Here is an 18,732-nt window from a genome sequence, read left to right as displayed (position 1 = left end):
TTCCCTTTCTAAAAATTTGGGAGTGAAACGAACTAAAATGTATGAGGGGAGGAGCGGCGGAACCAGGGGCATGTTCTGCGCTGTCCAATTTTTTTTTTTATCTCAGAAGAAGTCCAACACTACTGTATAAAACAAGGCCTACAAGCTTGGGCTTGGTCCGTTACCCAAAGTGGTTCATCACTTTTCACTTGCATGGCAGCACACAACACGAAGATGCCTGATAGTTTATGTAAATCTCCAATTGCCATCACACAGCAATTGGCAGGTGAGTTCTTTATTTACAAAAATAATTTCTTTCTTAATAAAATCCGTGTTAAGATATTTAAGTGTGACGGAATCTCATATTGATTGATAATAAATTAAATGAAGTTATGAGCTAAGTAAAGTAAATATAAGTAGGAGAATCTATGAACCTAATACTTTAAAGTTTTGGATTAAAATATGATATAAAACTCACTTAATATATTTGGTCTAACTTAATTAATTGACAGTGATATATGTTATAGCGAACAAAAATGTAATTCCATGCATTCTTGATGACTCATGAGCTGTCTATTTTGTTGTTGTTTATTATCTATCTTGTCTTCAAGGAAGGGGCTATATTAAGGCAAGCTGGACCTTGGGGTGCATATACATTATCTTTTTCTGCGGAATAAGAAAACAATCATCCAATTTCCAGACTTCTTTTTTACACTCTTTCTAAGCTGTTTTAAACTAGATGGCAAACAAAATTAATGAGATATTAAAATCTTTGGTTAAGTGTCGCTTCTATTGGGTAAACTTGGTCTGCGAAAGTGGTTAGTACATTTGAGCCTTGGTCCAACTCAATTTAAAATCATTCTACTGTAAATTACCAAACAATAAAGAAATAGTAATTCCCAGCGTAAAACAGCAGGAGGCTTCGTGGAATACCCTCACGCACGGCCTCACCCTTTTGTCAGGCCTTGAATACCCAATTCATAGGATTCGTTGAAGACTGCGTCTTATGGCATGAAGACAAGGCAAGATGCATTGAATGGAGAAGCCAGCTTATCATTAAATTTAAGGCTATAGTATTTCATTCAGCCTCTGTTTATCCACTGTATATGTCATATGTAGGTGAACTATACATTATTATATATTTATTTGGTTTTTTTTCTCCTTTTGAACGAGGCAAACACTTCCCTTCCTCACAATTCTCAAGAAACCCACTCCCCTAAATCGAGCGTGTTATTGATTTTTCGTATTGAAAGTTCTAAAAAACTCATTTTAGGATAAAAGTTTATCCCTTAGGATAAACTTGAGTTTTAGAAAGTCAATCTTAATTCAGAGTAAGTACTTAGAGGTGAGATTTACGAGAGACGTGTATAATGTGGGGGATAAAAGGTGTTCTATAAAATATAAATCATACCTAGCTAGCTCTAAGAAGAAGGGTTGATGGTGTATGTTTTCCTGGCATATATAGCCTATGGTCCCAAAGTATTTTATATTGTTGAATGCAGATCGTGTCAGGATAACAAATCTGTATGAAAGCTGAGTTAGTCTATGTATCAATTATTCATTCATAGAAACATATATTGGAACTCAACTTGTGCTAGATTCAAAAAGTTTATGTTTCAATGTTTTACATAAATGGATATGATCTGTGACACTGCTGGGGAATAAGCCAGTCTTTTGTCCAACACCTTCCCCTGTGTTTCCTGGCTCAGAGAATATATATCTGGCAGTCTGATTTTTATGATTTCTCTTCGTATGATTGGTGTCTGTGGCCTGTGGCTATATGCCTGCCATTTTGGGTAATGGGATAGTGGGGTTTTTTATTCAATTACTTTTTTTTTAAATTTATTCATAAATTATTTATATTTAAATAAAGTCAGAAATATTGTTTTGAAAATAAAATAAATTGGAAAGACCATTTATATAAAACTTACTTCCTAATAAACAAATAATATTTCGGTAACAAAAGCTGATAGTCTTTAATACTTTCAATGTGATTAAAAGGTTACAACCAAAAAAATAAAAATAAAAACGGTGTTATTGCTTGCTGTGTTATTTTCATCTATTTTTCCGGATTCCATGCTGAATGATCAGGAGAACTTTATTAGTTTTTTTTTTTTTTTGGTACATAGGAGAACTTTATTAGTTATTACCATTGAAAGCTGATTCAAGACGGAAAAGGTTCTTTTTAACATATGAATTGGATTTTATTTGTAACCTTCTATAGAATCTAAAATTTGAACAAACTTCTCTGAGCCTAAAATTCTAAAACATAATAATGACTATGTCCTTTTTTTTTATTGTGGGTAATATAATAAAAGAAGTGGCCTAGAGAGTCTGGGAATATATAGCTTTCCAAGCCAGTTGTTCCCCATTATAGGCATATTCAAGCTCATTTGGTAGACGCATGTGAAAATAATAATAATAACAGCCGACGTCGTCCCTCAATGATTCTCGTATTATCTAAAGGAACATATTGTGATGTTACTTGGGTCCTGAAGATTGGGATGTTTGTTGGGTCCACACCTTTTGAGAAAATAACAGATGTGTTTACTGGTTTGCTTCTAGATATTTTGAGGATGATAATAATTTTATTGTTTATCATTCTCCTCCTTCTCCTTTGTTAGAGCTCCTTCTTTAGGATACTTCTGTAGATCTTTTAAGTTCTCGCGTCGTGTAATTTTTATTTTGTTTGGGACTTTTGCCCCTTTTTATTAAAAAAAAAAAAAAAAAAGGAACATATTGTGAATAGTCCCTAAAATGAAATATATATCGGCGGCAAAACGCGGAGGTGAGCATTGTCCCTCCTGTGAACTTTTTTGTGGCCGTTCTGCCTTGAATTATTCAAAGCAAAAGTTGCTCTCTATCTATAAGTTGGGTTTTCATCTGAATCCCATCAGAATACTAACTTATCCACTCCAATTACCATAGTTTATGGAAACAATCATGAGAATCCCAATGAGAGGGAAGCGAAAAGGACATTTTGGAAATACGGAAAGGTTTGGCTGGCAATATAAAACCAAGATCATAATATCTTGACAAGAAGTTAAAGTGTCTTTTCCTATCGGGATAATAGGGACAATGAAAGTAATAGACAAATTGCTTTGACATTAATCATCACATATAAATCTTCAATGATTGGTCATTGGTGTTAAGTATCAACCGGAGAATCCTTTAGTTAGTGATGATAAATAAATAATTAATTAAAAAGTTTCTGGGGGACAATGAGAGCAAAACATGGATAATGATTAATCAGTCTGAGAGGCGTGACATAGTGTTAAAAAAGCTGACGAAGGTGCAGTTAGAATTTGAATAGAATATATTTAAGTAATTATATGCTCATGTACAAAAGTTACTCTAAAAATTATATTTTTATGCATTTGAGACCTCTAAAGAGAAAGGATCACTTCGGAGAAAAAATATATAAAATTATAATTGTGATTAAAATTTTAATTTTAATAAAATGCAAGCATCTATATAACAAATTATGAAGTTGTTAAAATTAACTCCCTTGATTTTTCAATTAACAATTATAATTTCGTACTTTTATATTTAAAGTACCTTCCTCCTTTTAGTATAGTGAGTCAAATCTCTCTCTCTCTCTATTTTATATTCTAATATGAAATACTAGGAGCGCTCAAGGTCAAATTTAACCCAGCTCAAAATTAATTAGGTTGGATGTTGTTTCTAAATGTTAGATCTAATTTATTTTGTAGTCGAGTTTGGACCACACTTTGAGTTGATTCTTTCAGGCCAATTGTTATAAAGTATTTTGAGATTTATAATTTTTTAATTTGAAAAAATAACAATTTTTTTTTTACATAAATTACTATCAAGCCACATTTATATGTTAATTACGATATTTTTATTATTATATTTGTAGTATATATGTCTTGACCAAGACATGACCGAGTCGAGTTAAATACCATTGGTTACGAGGTCGCATGATAGGTCCCCCAACTGCTTGGCCTGATGCCTAAATAAATATTAGGTGCAAAAATTGGGATGCAGAAGGAACTTATTTAAAAAACAGACAAGGAAAGCTATTGTCCCGAATGAAATTTGACTATAGTTGGAGTTATTTTAATCATCCCCAACCATACAGACACAAACCATTTGTAAATATCCTATTGAAGTCCAAGCTCAAATGTTCAATATTTTAAGGAATCATACAATTTATAAAATTTTATCCTATCACAGATATGCTTTCAGATGCTACTTAGACCAGAGCAAGCATCAGCCATTGCCATCAGATTCGGAATTAAATTCCATGTCTTACTTTGACTATAATCAAACCAGGAAGCAAATTTTATAGTTATTTTTCCTCTTATTTTCGACATAAAAAGCTGCAGAAAGAGATCGGTATTGATTCCAATTCTTTCCCATCCGTATTACACTGATCCACCTGGTTCCTTAGAATATATTCCTCGGGAAAACGGATGGTTCTATTCCGTTAGCATTGTCATTACACATACTTTCATTTTCATTTTTTGCAACCATAGAAAATAAAACCTCTGGCAAAACAAGGCGGGATCGAATTACATGCTATATCAAAGTAATTAAAGTCGATCTATTTTATTTCGTCCAGATACTCATTAATACTTTAGACATACTCTTGCTCAATAAACCACGTAGAATCGTAGATGAAGACATCAATTCCTCGAAATCAGATTAAAAAAAAAAATTACCAAAGTTTTAAGAAGCTACAGGGGCAAACAAATAAAAAAATAAAATAGTAATGCTGTACAGTGTACACCACAATTGGGAGGTTAGTTGGGGGCATTAACGCGAAGCAGTAATACTAATATCTTTATCTTTACCCAAAATTCATAAGAAAAAGTAAAACGAAGAGTACCAAGAGCCTAAAAGGGATTGTGATTTTGATTTTGAAGCTCAGTTTCCTTTGTTATTTTTATGTTTCGATTAACATTACTTGTTATTAGTTACTAAGCGATTCGACTCAAGTCTGGTTGTTGTTTGTTTCTGAAGTGTGAACAACAATTGCAAGCGACTCTTCCCGCAGAGACCTCATTTGCTTTGCAATGAATGCCTCTATCGTACGCTTGAACTCCTCATTGCTCAGCTTATCCTGCGGATACAAATTTTCCCTCACCTTCTCCGTCTCCGATCGCCGGAGTTTTCGTTCCGCCGTCTTATTCCCATCCGCTCCATTTCCCTTCAACTTCTCCGATTGACTCCGGCGATAAACTTTTCTTAAATCAGAATCTTTCACGGCGCCTGAATCATTATCCGTACACGTCAGCCTATCCTGGTACTCCACCTTCTCTGCCACTGCCACGGGCGACGGAGCTTCGGATGTGGAACTGCCGTAATCCTTGATGTCGCCGTCGCCGGCGGCGGTGAATAGACCGGACTGGGCGATCAGGGCGGCGATGATGGCGTTGCAGATGGCGAAGACGAAAAGAGGGCTCCCGAGGAAGGGGGAGATTTTCCGGAGGTAGTCGGCGGAGACTCGGAGGGCGAAAGGGAGGCGAGTGAGGATCCATGAAAGGAGGAAGAGAGCGAGGCATAGTTCGAGAATGCGAAGCTTCTTGGCAATGCCGGTGAAGAGATTGTATCTACGCATGGCGCTTCCTTTCTCTGATTTCTCGTTGCTGAAGTCGAATGCGTCCATTAAGATTGGGGCAATAGAGTGAGAATGACAATGTGTGTGTGTGTGTGTGTGTGAGAGAGAGAGAGAGAGAGAGAGAGAGAGAGGGAGGGAGAGGGAAATTCTTAAAGACGGAGATGGAGAAAGAAACCGTCTCTGTGTATATGTGTGTGTGTGTGTTTGTGGGTGGACTCTAAATGCAGGAGACTCAACCTTTCCTCTTTGCACGATCTGTTCTTCTTATATACACCAAATGCCTCCACGTCCTCCTTTGGCTTTTTTCTATAATTACACGTTCTTTTATTTATTTTTTTCCTATCTTTTCTCACCAAGTGTCCCACCAAAAGTGAGATTAATCTCTATACCCGATTCTCTAATTAATGCAAAATTAGACTTATTATCCTTATAAAAGGTAATTTTAAGTAAAATATCTAATTAATTTAAGTAAATTTAAATGTATCTTTTAGTAAGAAATTAAAAGAATTCCAATAAACAGACCTTAATCATTATCAACAGATTTTTTTATAACTACAAAGAACCTGGGGACTTGAAATCTACGTTCCAATATTGGGAAAAAAAATTAACCCATCAAGTTTATCCAACTACGTATAATTTTTTTTCCACATTTATAAAAAAAATTATTATTTTTCAAAAACAAAAATCATTCACATTAAAAAAGTTTTTTCTTTTTGAAAAAATATAGTCAGGTTGGTAATACACCAAAAATTTATTCCCAGTATTGACTTATTCCACCACCATGCATGTATATAAGAAAAGAATAAAAACTGCTACAAACCTCTCTAACCAACGCATAAATTTTTAATGCATCATTTTGTGCCAATTATCTGGAAAAAAAAATTAAATAATAATTAAGCAAATAATGTGATATTTTTTGTACACATATAATAAAATAAATGACAAATACATTACATCAGTTGCATTAAAAATTTATTTTAAATGCCGTACCGAAATTAAATTATCGTACCTGTTGCTATCTATTACTCTCATGTATCTTCTGAATTATTCTTTTCAATTCAGAAAGTGGTCTTATTCATGTTAAAAAAAATGGTCTTATTCGTGTATATCAATTTTGTTTATCAGATTCCCTTTATGATTAAATATTTTTGAGCCTTTTCATTATTTTTGTATTTGAATATCATTTAATTCTTTGGACCCGTTTGGATGAGCTTTTTAAAAAAATTACTTTTTATGCATTGCTTTTTTTAATAAATTTTTTTTCTAAAAGATAAAGTTATTTTACGTTTGAATGTATGATCTGAAAATTATATTTACATAAAAAAGTTATTTGGATGTTAAAATAAAAAAATACTTTTTATATATAAAATTACAATAAAGTAGAGATAAAATTGAATGATCATGGGATAAGATAAAGTTATTTTTTCTAAAAATTACTTTTTATGCATTGCTTTTTTTAATAGAATTTTTTCTTAAACATAAAGTTATTTTACGTTTGAATGTATGATCTGAAAATTATTTTTACATAAAAAAGTTATTTGGATGTTAAAATAAAAAAATAATTTTTATATATAAAATTACAATAAAGGAGAGATAAAATTGAATGATCATGGAATAAGGAGAAATAAAATAAATATGATAAGAAGAGGTTAAAATTGTATTTTAAAAATTTATATTATCTTATTTTCAAAAAAAATATTATATTTTAATTTTTTCTTTTTTCGAAAATAATCAACTACATCAACTACTGGCTACACAAAAAAACAGCATTTTAATTTTTATTTACAATTTTGCATTTTTAAAAAATTATTATGCAAACATCTAAAAAATTTCAAAAAAAAATTATTTTTAAAAAAACAGCTTTTTTAGGAATAAAAGCCCATCAAACGGGCATTTTACCATCTCCTTTTTTTTTTGTTTTTTTTTTCAAAGCCAAGAAGGAAAAAAGTTGGCGGATGAAGGGATTGAGAGGGAAAGAAAATACGCGTGAAGAGTGGTGAGATAAGATGTTGCATTTCACGTGAGTCGATGTGTGTCAGCGTAAAGTACCATCGCTCGTGCACTCTGGTCTTATTCAAAAATTGCTTCTTCAATCAAAGGGCTCAGCAGTGTGCTAATTCAACTTTTCAACTAACCCCCTTGTTCGTGTCACGTGCTAAGATAGTGCCAGAGACACGCGAAAACATTCTGTCTTTTTACCCTTTGAGCACCACCTCTACCTCTACAAGACTACAACCAAATGACCAATGGCAACAAGCATCTTACTCCAATAAATTAATAATCAACCACCCCTTTCCTTTCTCGCTTACCATGCACGTCCCCGAACAAGCTTCATTAATTTAACACTTTGCAATCCCAGTTTTTATATCGTATTGAATGGGCCCCAAATAAGCGTGTAATTGTTAAAAGGAATAATATGAAACAAATATATCGGATTTCACCTTCAAATTTAAACTTTTAGATTCAATTAGTTGTACAATATGATATTAAAACTACTATGCAATGGCGGAGCCACGTTGTGATAAAAAGAGGCTTTGGCCCAGGCTAAATTTTAAAAATTAACCACGATTTCAACTAGCTAAAGAAATATGGCTAATTTGTAGGCTTATTTTCAAGACATTAGCCACATTTTAGCGTGGCTAAATAACTGTGGCCCGAACTAAATTTTGTTGACCCGAACTGAGTTGCTACACTAGCTCCGCCACTGCTTCTACGATAAAAGAGATTTAGAGTTTTATTATTGTCACCCTATTCTTTTAATAAAAATAATAAATAAATTTAAATTTAAGCATAAGTAAACAAAACAATAAAAAAAATAATTACATACATAATCGATGCTTCATTCTCTGTGTTAAAAGAATAATATAACACAATATTATATATATATATATATATATATATATATATATATAGGGTTTGGTGTTTGTCATTTTAAATGACTTAAGTTATGTCATTTTAAGAGAGAGATAGACACAGAAAATGGAAATCATGGGAGAGAGAAAGTGGGTAATTTTTTTTTAATTTAAATTTTAAGTAAAAAAAAATTTTTTGTGTCTATCTCTATCTTAAAATGACATAACTTTATGTCATTTAAAATGACAAACACTTTTCCCATATATATATGGGGAATGATCTGTTTATAAATTTTTTACAAATTACACTAAGTATGACCGGTCATACACTCTTGATTGAAGTATAACCGGTCAGACATAGTGTAGTTTGTAAGAGTTTGTAAATAAAAAATTTGTAAATATAACCTTCCCCTATATATATATTTGTGTGTGTGTGATATGATCCTTTGTCGACACTGATGTTAAAAAAAAATTTGATACCTCATCTGAAATTCATTGATCTTGCCTTGATCTAACGACTTTGATTTGTAAACATTTGACACAATTGATCTACCTTGATCTAACTGCCATCAGATGAGGTCAAAGGCGGACCTACACTTGTGCCATAGTGTGTGCAAGTGCAGACACAAATTTTTAGAGAAAAGAGTAAAATATTTTTTGGGTCCTCAATATAAATTATAGGGTTCAATTTAATCTCTTAGGAAAAAAATTAACTTGTGATACTTCTGAATCACAAAATAGACCTAGTTGATTGAAATTCTTTTAAATTTAAAGAAGATCCATGTTAGTCTCTCAAAAGGACTAATATGGATCTATTTTGAATTTCACATGAATCAAGAGTTAATTTTTTTCTAAGTGATTAAATTGGGTCCCGTAATATTTGTTGAGTACCCCAAAAATTCAAAGGGACCACTTATTTATATTCTTTTATTTTTTAATATATTTAAAATATTCTTTAAAGGGGGGCAAATTTCGCTCCTAAATATGCAGACATAAATAAAATTTCTTGAGTCCGCTACTAGATGAGGTGTCAAAGAATTCTACCTCGACATATATATATATATATATATATATATATATATGTATGTATATATATATATATATATGTATATATATATATATATATGTATATATATAACTTTATCCCATATTTGAGGACTATGTGTTGTTAAATTCAAAATCTTTTCTGTTTTTATTGGTTGTAATTGTATAGGTTGTTCTACTGGAGATTACTTTAACCATCTTCTTCTTCCTAATTTGTTTTCATTTAATTTATTACAAAATTTTACTATAGCTTCACAGTCTGCTTCTAATGTAAATTCTCTATTTACTATGAAAATTTCAAAAGCATCTAATCCTTTAATAACTGTTTCTATTTCATAGTACATAGCACTTAATTTTTTTACTTTGTGTTTTCCACTAACATATCTATATATTTGTTCAGAATATTTATTAGATTTTTTTCTTAATTCAGCTCCTTATCCTAATTCGGATCCATCTATTACTATTATTTTATAATCAGTAGTTAACGGAAGTGTTAATGGTGATAAATTTTTAACTAATTCTGTTATTTGTCTTACTAATTTTTTATCTTCATTATTAAAATATATTTGACCTTTTAGGTTTCTGAAATGAATTTGTATTAGTCAATAAAACTATTTACTTCGGAGATGTGAGTTTATAGTGAATGTGTAATTGAGATTATCCAGTCATGTGGATTATCATTATTTTATATTTTATTTACAATTTTAATGTTATAGAACTTGTTAGTAAACATGCATTCAATGATACGATATAATAAAAAAATCTAACTCAATGCCGCATGAGCATTTCTTTTTATTTTTACTTTTGGACTGCCAATGCCAGAAAACGTCTCTTCTAAATTGTGAGCTTCTAGTTCGTTGAGTTCCAATGTTCATTATCAGTCCTTCTTCCTTGTGATTCTGCCTTGTACATGCATGGTAATGGAAAAATTCCCTCCCATCCTCCTTTTCCCGTATTACTTTCACTGTTGTAGCTCAGTAACATCATGTCCGAGTTGACTCGTTCAGTGAAGCTTTCGATCGATAGGCACAATGGTTGTTGGCGGGTTCCAATGATCACCGGTGTCCATTGCGTGCGGTCGAGGAACAGTGATTAATTGATGCCCAAGATGTTGTTTTCAAGTTGAACAATGCGAGGACCGACAAGAAGGCATATCAGCCTTGTAATTGAGAATCGCACCAACGTCGATTAATATCAACCGTTCTTTATTTTTTCAAAACAATTACGGTCAAGTGATCATGGACCATCGGCATGCTAGACTCCACCTTTAATACAAAGAAAGAAAATCAAGAGGTAAAAGTACAACAATAATGACGACGATAATAATATTCATAATAGTAATTACTATTATTTTTATGGAAAAAGTTATATTTATAAATTTTTTGCTTACAAACTCTTATAAATTACTTTAAATATAACCAAATGACCGATCATACTTAATGTAATTTGTAAAAAAATTTTGCAGAGTTTGTTCGTTATGTTTTTCACGTACTTATAAAAACTTAATAGGTATAAAATTTGAAATATTTATTAAATGATATTATATTTTGTTTGTAAATAATGATATTATATTTTAGGAAAAAGTGAGTGTCATTTCAAAGTATGTAAAGTTGAGTCATTTTAAGTGAGAGAAAGAAATAAATCATAGGGAAAAGAGTGGACAAAAAAAAATAAAGGTGTAGATCCCATCTCCTTGTAAGAGTAAAATGACACAAGTTGTATCATTTAAAAGGACAAACATTTTTCTTATATTTTAATCTCAATTTAATAAGTTCTAAAGAAAATAATATTTATAATTTTGTTTGATTTCTATATATTTTTGATTGATAATAATATAACTTTGATTTTATTTATACATAAAATATTAAGATATAAAATGCATTAATACTTCTATAAATATCTATAAGATAGTATAGTAAATAGGTATCTTATTCATTATATGATGTGGTAAAATTTTATCCAAAATTTAAGTTTTTATTGGACGATGAATTATTTTATTGGATGAAATAATAAGTCTTCTGATAAAATTACTATAAAATAGTGAGATTGGAGTGTTAGAAGCTAAGTAACTTCAACTTGTAGACATAAATATTTAGATTTGTCCAACCATATAAAAGCAACTACCTTATAATGTTCTTTAGAAATATAAACGAGTCAAATGAGTTATAAAATAAACTAATATTAACTTTTGTTGGGATAAAAAATTATTTTGTTTGAAGTTTGTCTTTTACATCTATGTGAAAAATTATATTTAATAATACTAATAATTATTAATTATCAAAACAAGTATAAAATTATCTTGAGTGAGAAATAATTTATGATACTAGCAGCAATTAATACTATGTGAAAAATTCTTCCGTGTCTCTTCCACATGTTTGGCATGCATGATGATTGGTTAAAAGAAGAATATATACTAAATGGTGGTAGCTCAGTTGGCGCATGAGAGCTAAGTAGGTGGGGTTAAAATATGTGTTCGAATCTTTCCAGTATCACCTTTGGGAGGAGTTTAAAGCCTTAATTCTGGACCCGCTCTGAATCGGATTAGTTGCGAAGCAATGAACATATTGGAATATTTTTTTTATAAAAAAGAAGAATATATAATTCCTGTTATTTTACATTAATTACTCTTGAATATAGTTATATTGCATTAAAACTTCATTTTTTTTACTGACTTTGTAACGTTACTTAAAGATGCAATGGTCAAAACGACAACTTACTTAATGGTAGACAAAAATCTTAATTAACCTGTATCTTATAGGTAAGACTTAAATTGTTCAATGGTTCTCGCGTTAGTGAAAAAAAGTATTGGAATAAAAAACCATGTGAAACATTTTCAGCACTATGATCTTAAAAACGGATTTTGGGTTCAAAGGAGAAACTTCTTTTTGTGAAATTGACGTGACTTTCTTGTCTAGAAAGTGCATATAGGTAACGGGGGATATTTGTATGCGAAGTTGGAAGGCACTTTGTTGAGTAAAACTCTATCTCAAATGCACCACACAACACAATTCATTCAGTGATATTCTCCAGTGGAATAATCGTGCGGTCTAAATAGGCTCTGACTTTGATAAATGATGATATTGACTACCAATTCAAGATCTTAATTTCAAGGTACATATTTTTTTCTTTTAAATTTAAAAAGTTTAAGTTGAAGGAAACGTCTCTCAACATATCAAGCTCATTAAAAACCATCCATTTTATCAAAACTTTATAATAAAATTATTAATTGTGTACCAACAAAGACCCCTAAATTTGAATACAATTTCATACATTCATTACTTAAGTATGTAAATCAATTGGTAAGAGATTATTTCAACTTAATTAGTAATCTCGAATTTAAGTCCTTGTATTAAAACTTGATATGAAGAGTTTTACTACCTATATGGTCATACCCAATATCAAAAAATAAATAAATAAAATACATCCATTATGAGATGACCAGATGAACAAGCTCCATTGACATTTCAAGGCATATTCCTCTTTCTACTCTTTCGTTCTGAATCTTATCATGTTCCGTGTGGTAAGGATCGTGGCATTATATCTGTCGTTACGGGAAAAAACTAAACATGAATTCACTCCATGGCATTATGCTGTGGTTTAGGTTTCAGATCAATCTAAATATGGGCCAGCCCGAGTAGAGTAACCGGTCCTGGAGCCCATGAAAATCCAGTGCTTGTACGAACCACAATAGCCCAGTGCGTTTGAGCGACGAGAAGAATTTCACCATTGAAATTCGGTAGTCCTCTTTTTTTTTTCACTTTACTTTTTACTTTTATTTATATTTTTATCTATGTCCCGTACTTTTCAAAAAGGGACCACCAAATTTCAGTGGTCCTATGTCATTAAAATATTTTTCCTAAGCAACATTGGTGGGAAGATTTTGAATACGTAGATGACTTTTTAATTAAAGAGAAAATTATATGTCATTTTAAAAGATGTAAATGTAAGATTTTTTAAAAAAAAGATATAAATAAATTATAAAAGAGAGAGCATGAGATTTTTTTAAGATAAATTTTAAGTAAAATACCTCTATCTCTCTTTTAAAATGATATAATTTTATATATTTTAAAAAGACATACAATTTTTACTTAATTAAAACCAATGAAATGTTACCAATAATCATCCGTCCAAGAATAGTTGGATACTCTTGAGCACGGAAATAAATTCTATGGTCCTTCTCTCTCTCCTCCTTGTTTCTCTCTCTCTATCCTCTCTCCTCCCCCCCCCCCCTCTCTCTGCAGGAGCAATGGTCCCGGATCGCTACATTTTCGCTCCTTGAGCACCTTGAGTCGGACGATGAAATGTTTGTAAAAAAAGTCCATACATGTAAAATCCCACTGCAAATTCATACACGTTATAAAAAAAAAATCAACATTAATTATTTTCTCAGCCATGAAATGTAACAATTATACCCAATGGGTGCAGCTCAGTTGGTTCCTTGGCCCTGAGTTAGTGGGGTTGGACATGTGTTCGATTCCCGCTGAATGAATTCTTGGGGAGGGGGCTGAACCTTTAGCCATCACTGACCCCCGCACTCCGGATTAGTCTCATAGCCGGCTCAAAGAGTCGAAGCTTGTGGGGATACCGGAGGGAGCCAACTCGCCTCAAAGAGGTAATTAGGGTTGGGTAACTCAAAAAAAAAAAAAAATTGTAACAATTATTATCAAAGCATTGAATCAGAGAATTACGTCTTAAAAAATTTCGTTATACATGTTAGAATAAATTCAATGATTGATATATATATATATATATATATATATATATATATATATAGGCTTATCAATTCTCAAGCTGCTTGAGACAATGTTATCTCCGACTACTAAATCATAACCGTACAAAGATGAATCAATGGATCAATTAATATAAGGAAATAAATAAACTAAACGACGTAGTTTTGAGGTGGCCGGAAATAACATTGTCTCAAGCAACTTGAGAAATGTTTTTCCCATATATATATCCTCCTTTGACATCGAGGTCAAATTTTAAAATTTGACACCAAATTCTAACCTTTAATTTTTTTCAATTAATATTTATTATTTATTGAGAATCAAATTTATTAATTAATATTAATTCTCAATAAATAATAATTATTGATTGACAAAAATTAACGATAACATTTTGTATTAAATTTTAAAATTTCACAACAATATTAAAGTATCATAACCCCTATAAGCGAAATGAGGGAAATGAAGTATAGTAGCACCTGGAAGATACTATACTTAGAAAATGCAATATTAATTCATTTAAATAATGGTGTCAAGGTTAAAAAAGAAGCATAGTAGCACCTAGAAGCTCGCAAAGTTATAAATGAGTGCCCTAGATATTCTCAACCAACATGTGCTATTCATTACCCTACTATGATATGGTGCAAAAATATCCTATCCCAAATATATAAAGTTAAGAAGTGCATTTAATTATTATTATAAATAGGCTAGACGAGCGAAATGAGGGAATGAACCTGGATTGACAAAAAGGAAAAAAGAAGTATAGTAGCACCTAAAAGCACGCAGTGTTATAAATGAGTGCCCTGGCAATTCTCAGCCAACATGTGCTATTCATTACCCTGTTATAAATGGGAGCGAATTGTTTCGTGTGAAAGACTGATCATATAATTATCACATAATTATTTATCTAAAAATTATACACTTTTTTTTTATATCCCTATTAATGAGTAATATGTTGTCATAATCATTTATTTACATGAAGATCCACTCCTCCTATCAGAGATAAATCGGCAGTGAGAAAAATCCTTAATTATTCTGTTAGGTTGGTTGCTAGTACACTCAGGTCATTTGCGGCCTTAAGCACTGGAGTTACAGTTACGGTAGTTTCTTCGCTGGCCGTTGTTGGGACAAAGTTAAGGATTAGCCTAACTTGGACTTTTTCTCAAGTATGACCAGAAGCGTCTCTTTCAGTACACTTCCTTCCTAAATAAATGGCACTTGGGAATTGCACGCTTTCTTTCTCGTGGTCGTGGACAACTACACCACCACTCTCTCCCATGTCTGCAACAGCCCTAATTTGCCACAATCCCTCTTCCTATTTTCTGGGATCGAATTTGCTTAAACAAAGATACTTCAAAAATAATAGTTTTTCTGCTTCAAGATCATTCCTTTGTCGCGGCTTTGTTCCAAGGAAACCTGTTTTGGGAAGGAACACACTCTGGGTATCAAACAATATGAATGAATCCACAGGAACTTCTGCTTTCAGAGATGGAAAGAGCGATGATAACATTCAAGTGCTTGAACAAGAAGCTTTCATTGATGGGACATCCGAGTTTCAGCCCAAGTTTTTGTCTCAAGAGGTGGAATCAACGCTCAATCGACTGGTTGGTAATCCTCCCTAACCTCTTCCGTCGATGTTTCTGCCATTACAATTCTTAATTTCATCTAAAAGTCCAAGGTTTCTATTTGACATTGGTTACTGAAAATGCATCCCATGTTGTTGAATTTGTAGTAAGCAACGAATGTTCGTAAACTACTGCCACTTATTATCTATTGTTTCGATGGGTTATCTATTGTTCGATAATAAATGATGAACTATTTACTGATTAATTCGGGATTACTTTGCCTCCATAAGCACTCAGTGTTAGCTTCTACTGGTTTAGATTTGTTTTTACTGCTTTTCTTTTTTCCTGTGGTGAGAGAATCCAAAATTGACTTTGATGCAGGGTTTGTAAGGCTTTATTTTCCTTCTTGGAGCAATTTTGAAACTCCTAACCAGCATTTCTGGCTATGGGATGTCTGCCTCCATGATCACTATCTTCTTTCAAGTGAAGTCATTGAGTAGTTATATGCAAATAATTTCTTCCACAAGCTTGTCATAAGAAAAACCTTTTAGACTTATAAGACTAAATTTAAGATGATTAGCTTGCTTATATTGAAACTGAAATTTCAATAATCTGTTTGAATTCTCATCTTGAGGAATGGTCATTGTAAAATTAATTCAACACTAAGTGTAATTATATTTTTATGAGCTAATGCGTTTGGTGCTGTTGTTTGCAGAGCAAGTGGATAGTGGCTTCCCTCTATGGTGGTTTCATTCTTTGGAGGCATGATGCAGAAGCTTTATGGTTTGCAGGAGGGTCTGTTTTGAATGCTTTGCTTTCTGTTTTGCTCAAACATATACTGAACCAGGAACGACCTTCAACCCTGAAATCTGATCCTGGGATGCCGTCTACGCATGCACAATCCATATTCTTTACTGTCTTCTTTGTTATTTTGTCAAGTAATTTCTCTCGCCCGTTTTATCTTTTTGAATAAATTACTAAGAGTATTCTTGTATGTCTGAATCCATTGTTATGTACGAAGAAAACTGATAATAGATTAAGTTGGCACTGATAGTACCCAACTCTGCATGATGTGTTTTTCCTTTTTTAAGCATATGCCCCTTGTTCTGGAAGCTTAAAAGGTTTTCGATAGGTATTGATAGAGAAGAGTAGAAATAAGGAATTCAAATACTGCAACTGGTATTAATTTCTACTGACTTCAACAGAACCAGTATGCAATATAGTGGATTGTCAAAAATTGGAAGAAAAAGGAAATTATAATCTTCAGAAGATGAAGGAAACAGAACAACAGCAGAACAATGGATTAAGGAAATTTTAACAAGAAAACATTAAGATAGATTCGAGCAATTTGAGAAGCTCTGATTTCTCCCAAGCCCAATTCTAGTCCTAACCTGCCTTTCTATTCCAGCCTTGTTCTCTTTAATAACCCAAGCATTAGCCACATTGGCTCCCCACTCCCACCAAATTCTCACAGAATTTTCCCCAACACATTAGGCAATGTTCCTTGCTGTCTCATCCAGGTTAAATGTTTCCCTGTATCACTTCCTCTAACAACAGGATTCCTATCAGTTACTGAGATCAAAGTTCTGGTGAAAGGAACTGATATTGGCTTGGTGTTTGTAGTTTTATTAAGTTTATCTCTAGCATATTTTATTATCTTCAGTCTTAATTATTTGCTTTTGTGTTTTTGTTTTGTTTCATGAAATGAAAAAAATCAATTATCATAGTTTCCTTTCAATTGGTAAGAATGAAAAGATTGATTACCACGGTATTCATCTACAAGATTCAAATGCAAGCAGTTTTTTTTTTTTATTAGAATTGTCTTCTTTCTACTTCAGTGAGGTGCTGATGCTTTTGGATTTCTTTGTTCTTTTTAATACAAAATATTAGAATTATATGGCTTCACTATAAACATATGTTTGTTCTTGTTATGATGCTGCAGATGTAGAATGGCTCGGGCTAAATGGACTCACCATTGCCATCAGCGCACTGATGTTGGCATTTGGTTCTTTTTTTGTAAGTATATTATATTTCCATTTTAGGTCACTGGTATAGCTTTTATTCCTGGTTCATTGGTACCTAAACTTTTACTGTTAGCTATGATCCATTAAAAGTGGTTATCTCGATTGCCATATCTTCATTACCTCTTGTATTGGCTGCATAAAGTAGATAACGTGACATAATTGTTCATGTTATTCAACTAATCCATTCCATTAGTACATAATAACATTCCAGACTTAGTCATGACATTGAGGCCTGACCTGTGCTAATTGGACAACTTTTGTGATGTTTATTATTTTCTAAAGAACTCTGATCTCTTGCAGGAAAAACAGAAAGCTTTTTTCATAAGATTCAACATTAGCTGTTAAAAGCAAAGAACTTGAAAATGTTCAGAATATTATCTAAACGCGTATTCTGTGTCTTACATTTACGCCGACAATAAGAGCTACTGGGTCAGACATGAATACCTTAATCACTGGAATGTTAAGAGCATTAAACAAATGTATCAACTGAAAAAGAGCACTGAAGTCTAAATTTATTTGTATAAGCTATTCATGAGTTAGCATTGTGTCGCTCATTGTATATTATCATAGCATCTTTAGTTTACTATCATAATAGCAAATATTTGTAAACGTCAGTTGCTTATGCTTATTCTATTTTTCCAGTCGTACCTAAGGGTGTCGCAACGACTTCATACAATGAGTCAAGTGCTGGTTGGAGCTGCTATTGGGTCCATTTTCTCTATTTTGTGGTATTGGCTATGGAATGGTTTTATGCTGCATGCATTTGTTTCTTCTCTGTGGGTTAGAATCATTGTTGTTTTAGTGTCTGCAGGACTTTGCTTAGGTTTTGTTTTATTTGCAATTCGCTATTGGCTTCAAAACGAATAAAACTTCACTAAGACTTTACTACATTGTAGCATGTTCCAATGGCTGATGACATCTCATTTTGTTCATGATACCTAGTTATCAAATGAGGCTTCC

At 32.2% G+C, this 18,732-nt stretch overlaps 2 protein-coding genes across 3 annotated transcripts; one reads left to right on the top strand and one right to left on the bottom strand.

Moving 5' to 3' along the window:
• Positions 1-4,936: 4,936 nt before the first annotated feature.
• On the bottom strand, positions 4,937-5,611 carry LOC133292114 (uncharacterized). Its single transcript, XM_061490485.1, has one exon. The coding sequence runs from the start codon at positions 5,609-5,611 to the stop codon at positions 4,937-4,939; it is 675 nt and encodes a 224-aa protein (XP_061346469.1).
• A 9,695-nt stretch (positions 5,612-15,306) lies between these two features.
• LOC133292116 (lipid phosphate phosphatase epsilon 1, chloroplastic) lies at positions 15,307-18,732 on the top strand. Of its 2 annotated transcripts, none has more exons than XM_061490489.1 (4): positions 15,307-15,787; positions 16,464-16,686; positions 17,697-17,764; positions 18,415-18,732. In XM_061490489.1, the coding sequence occupies exons 1-4, from the start codon at positions 15,395-15,397 to the stop codon at positions 18,637-18,639; spliced, it is 909 nt and encodes a 302-aa protein (XP_061346473.1). In that variant the 5' UTR covers positions 15,307-15,394; the 3' UTR covers positions 18,640-18,732. The 2 variants fall into 2 exon arrangements, with proteins under 2 accessions (XP_061346473.1, XP_061346472.1); XM_061490488.1 differs by having other exon boundaries at positions 15,311-15,787; positions 17,691-17,764.

This window comes from Gastrolobium bilobum, unplaced genomic scaffold (genome assembly GCF_033153095.1).
Source record: "Gastrolobium bilobum isolate Gb01-03AN ecotype WA unplaced genomic scaffold, APGP_CSIRO_Gbil_v1 utg68266, whole genome shotgun sequence".
NCBI lineage: Eukaryota > Viridiplantae > Streptophyta > Magnoliopsida > Fabales > Fabaceae > Gastrolobium > Gastrolobium bilobum.
Note: the sequence above shows the minus strand (reverse complement) of the source record. Positions and strands in the feature narration are given on the sequence as shown.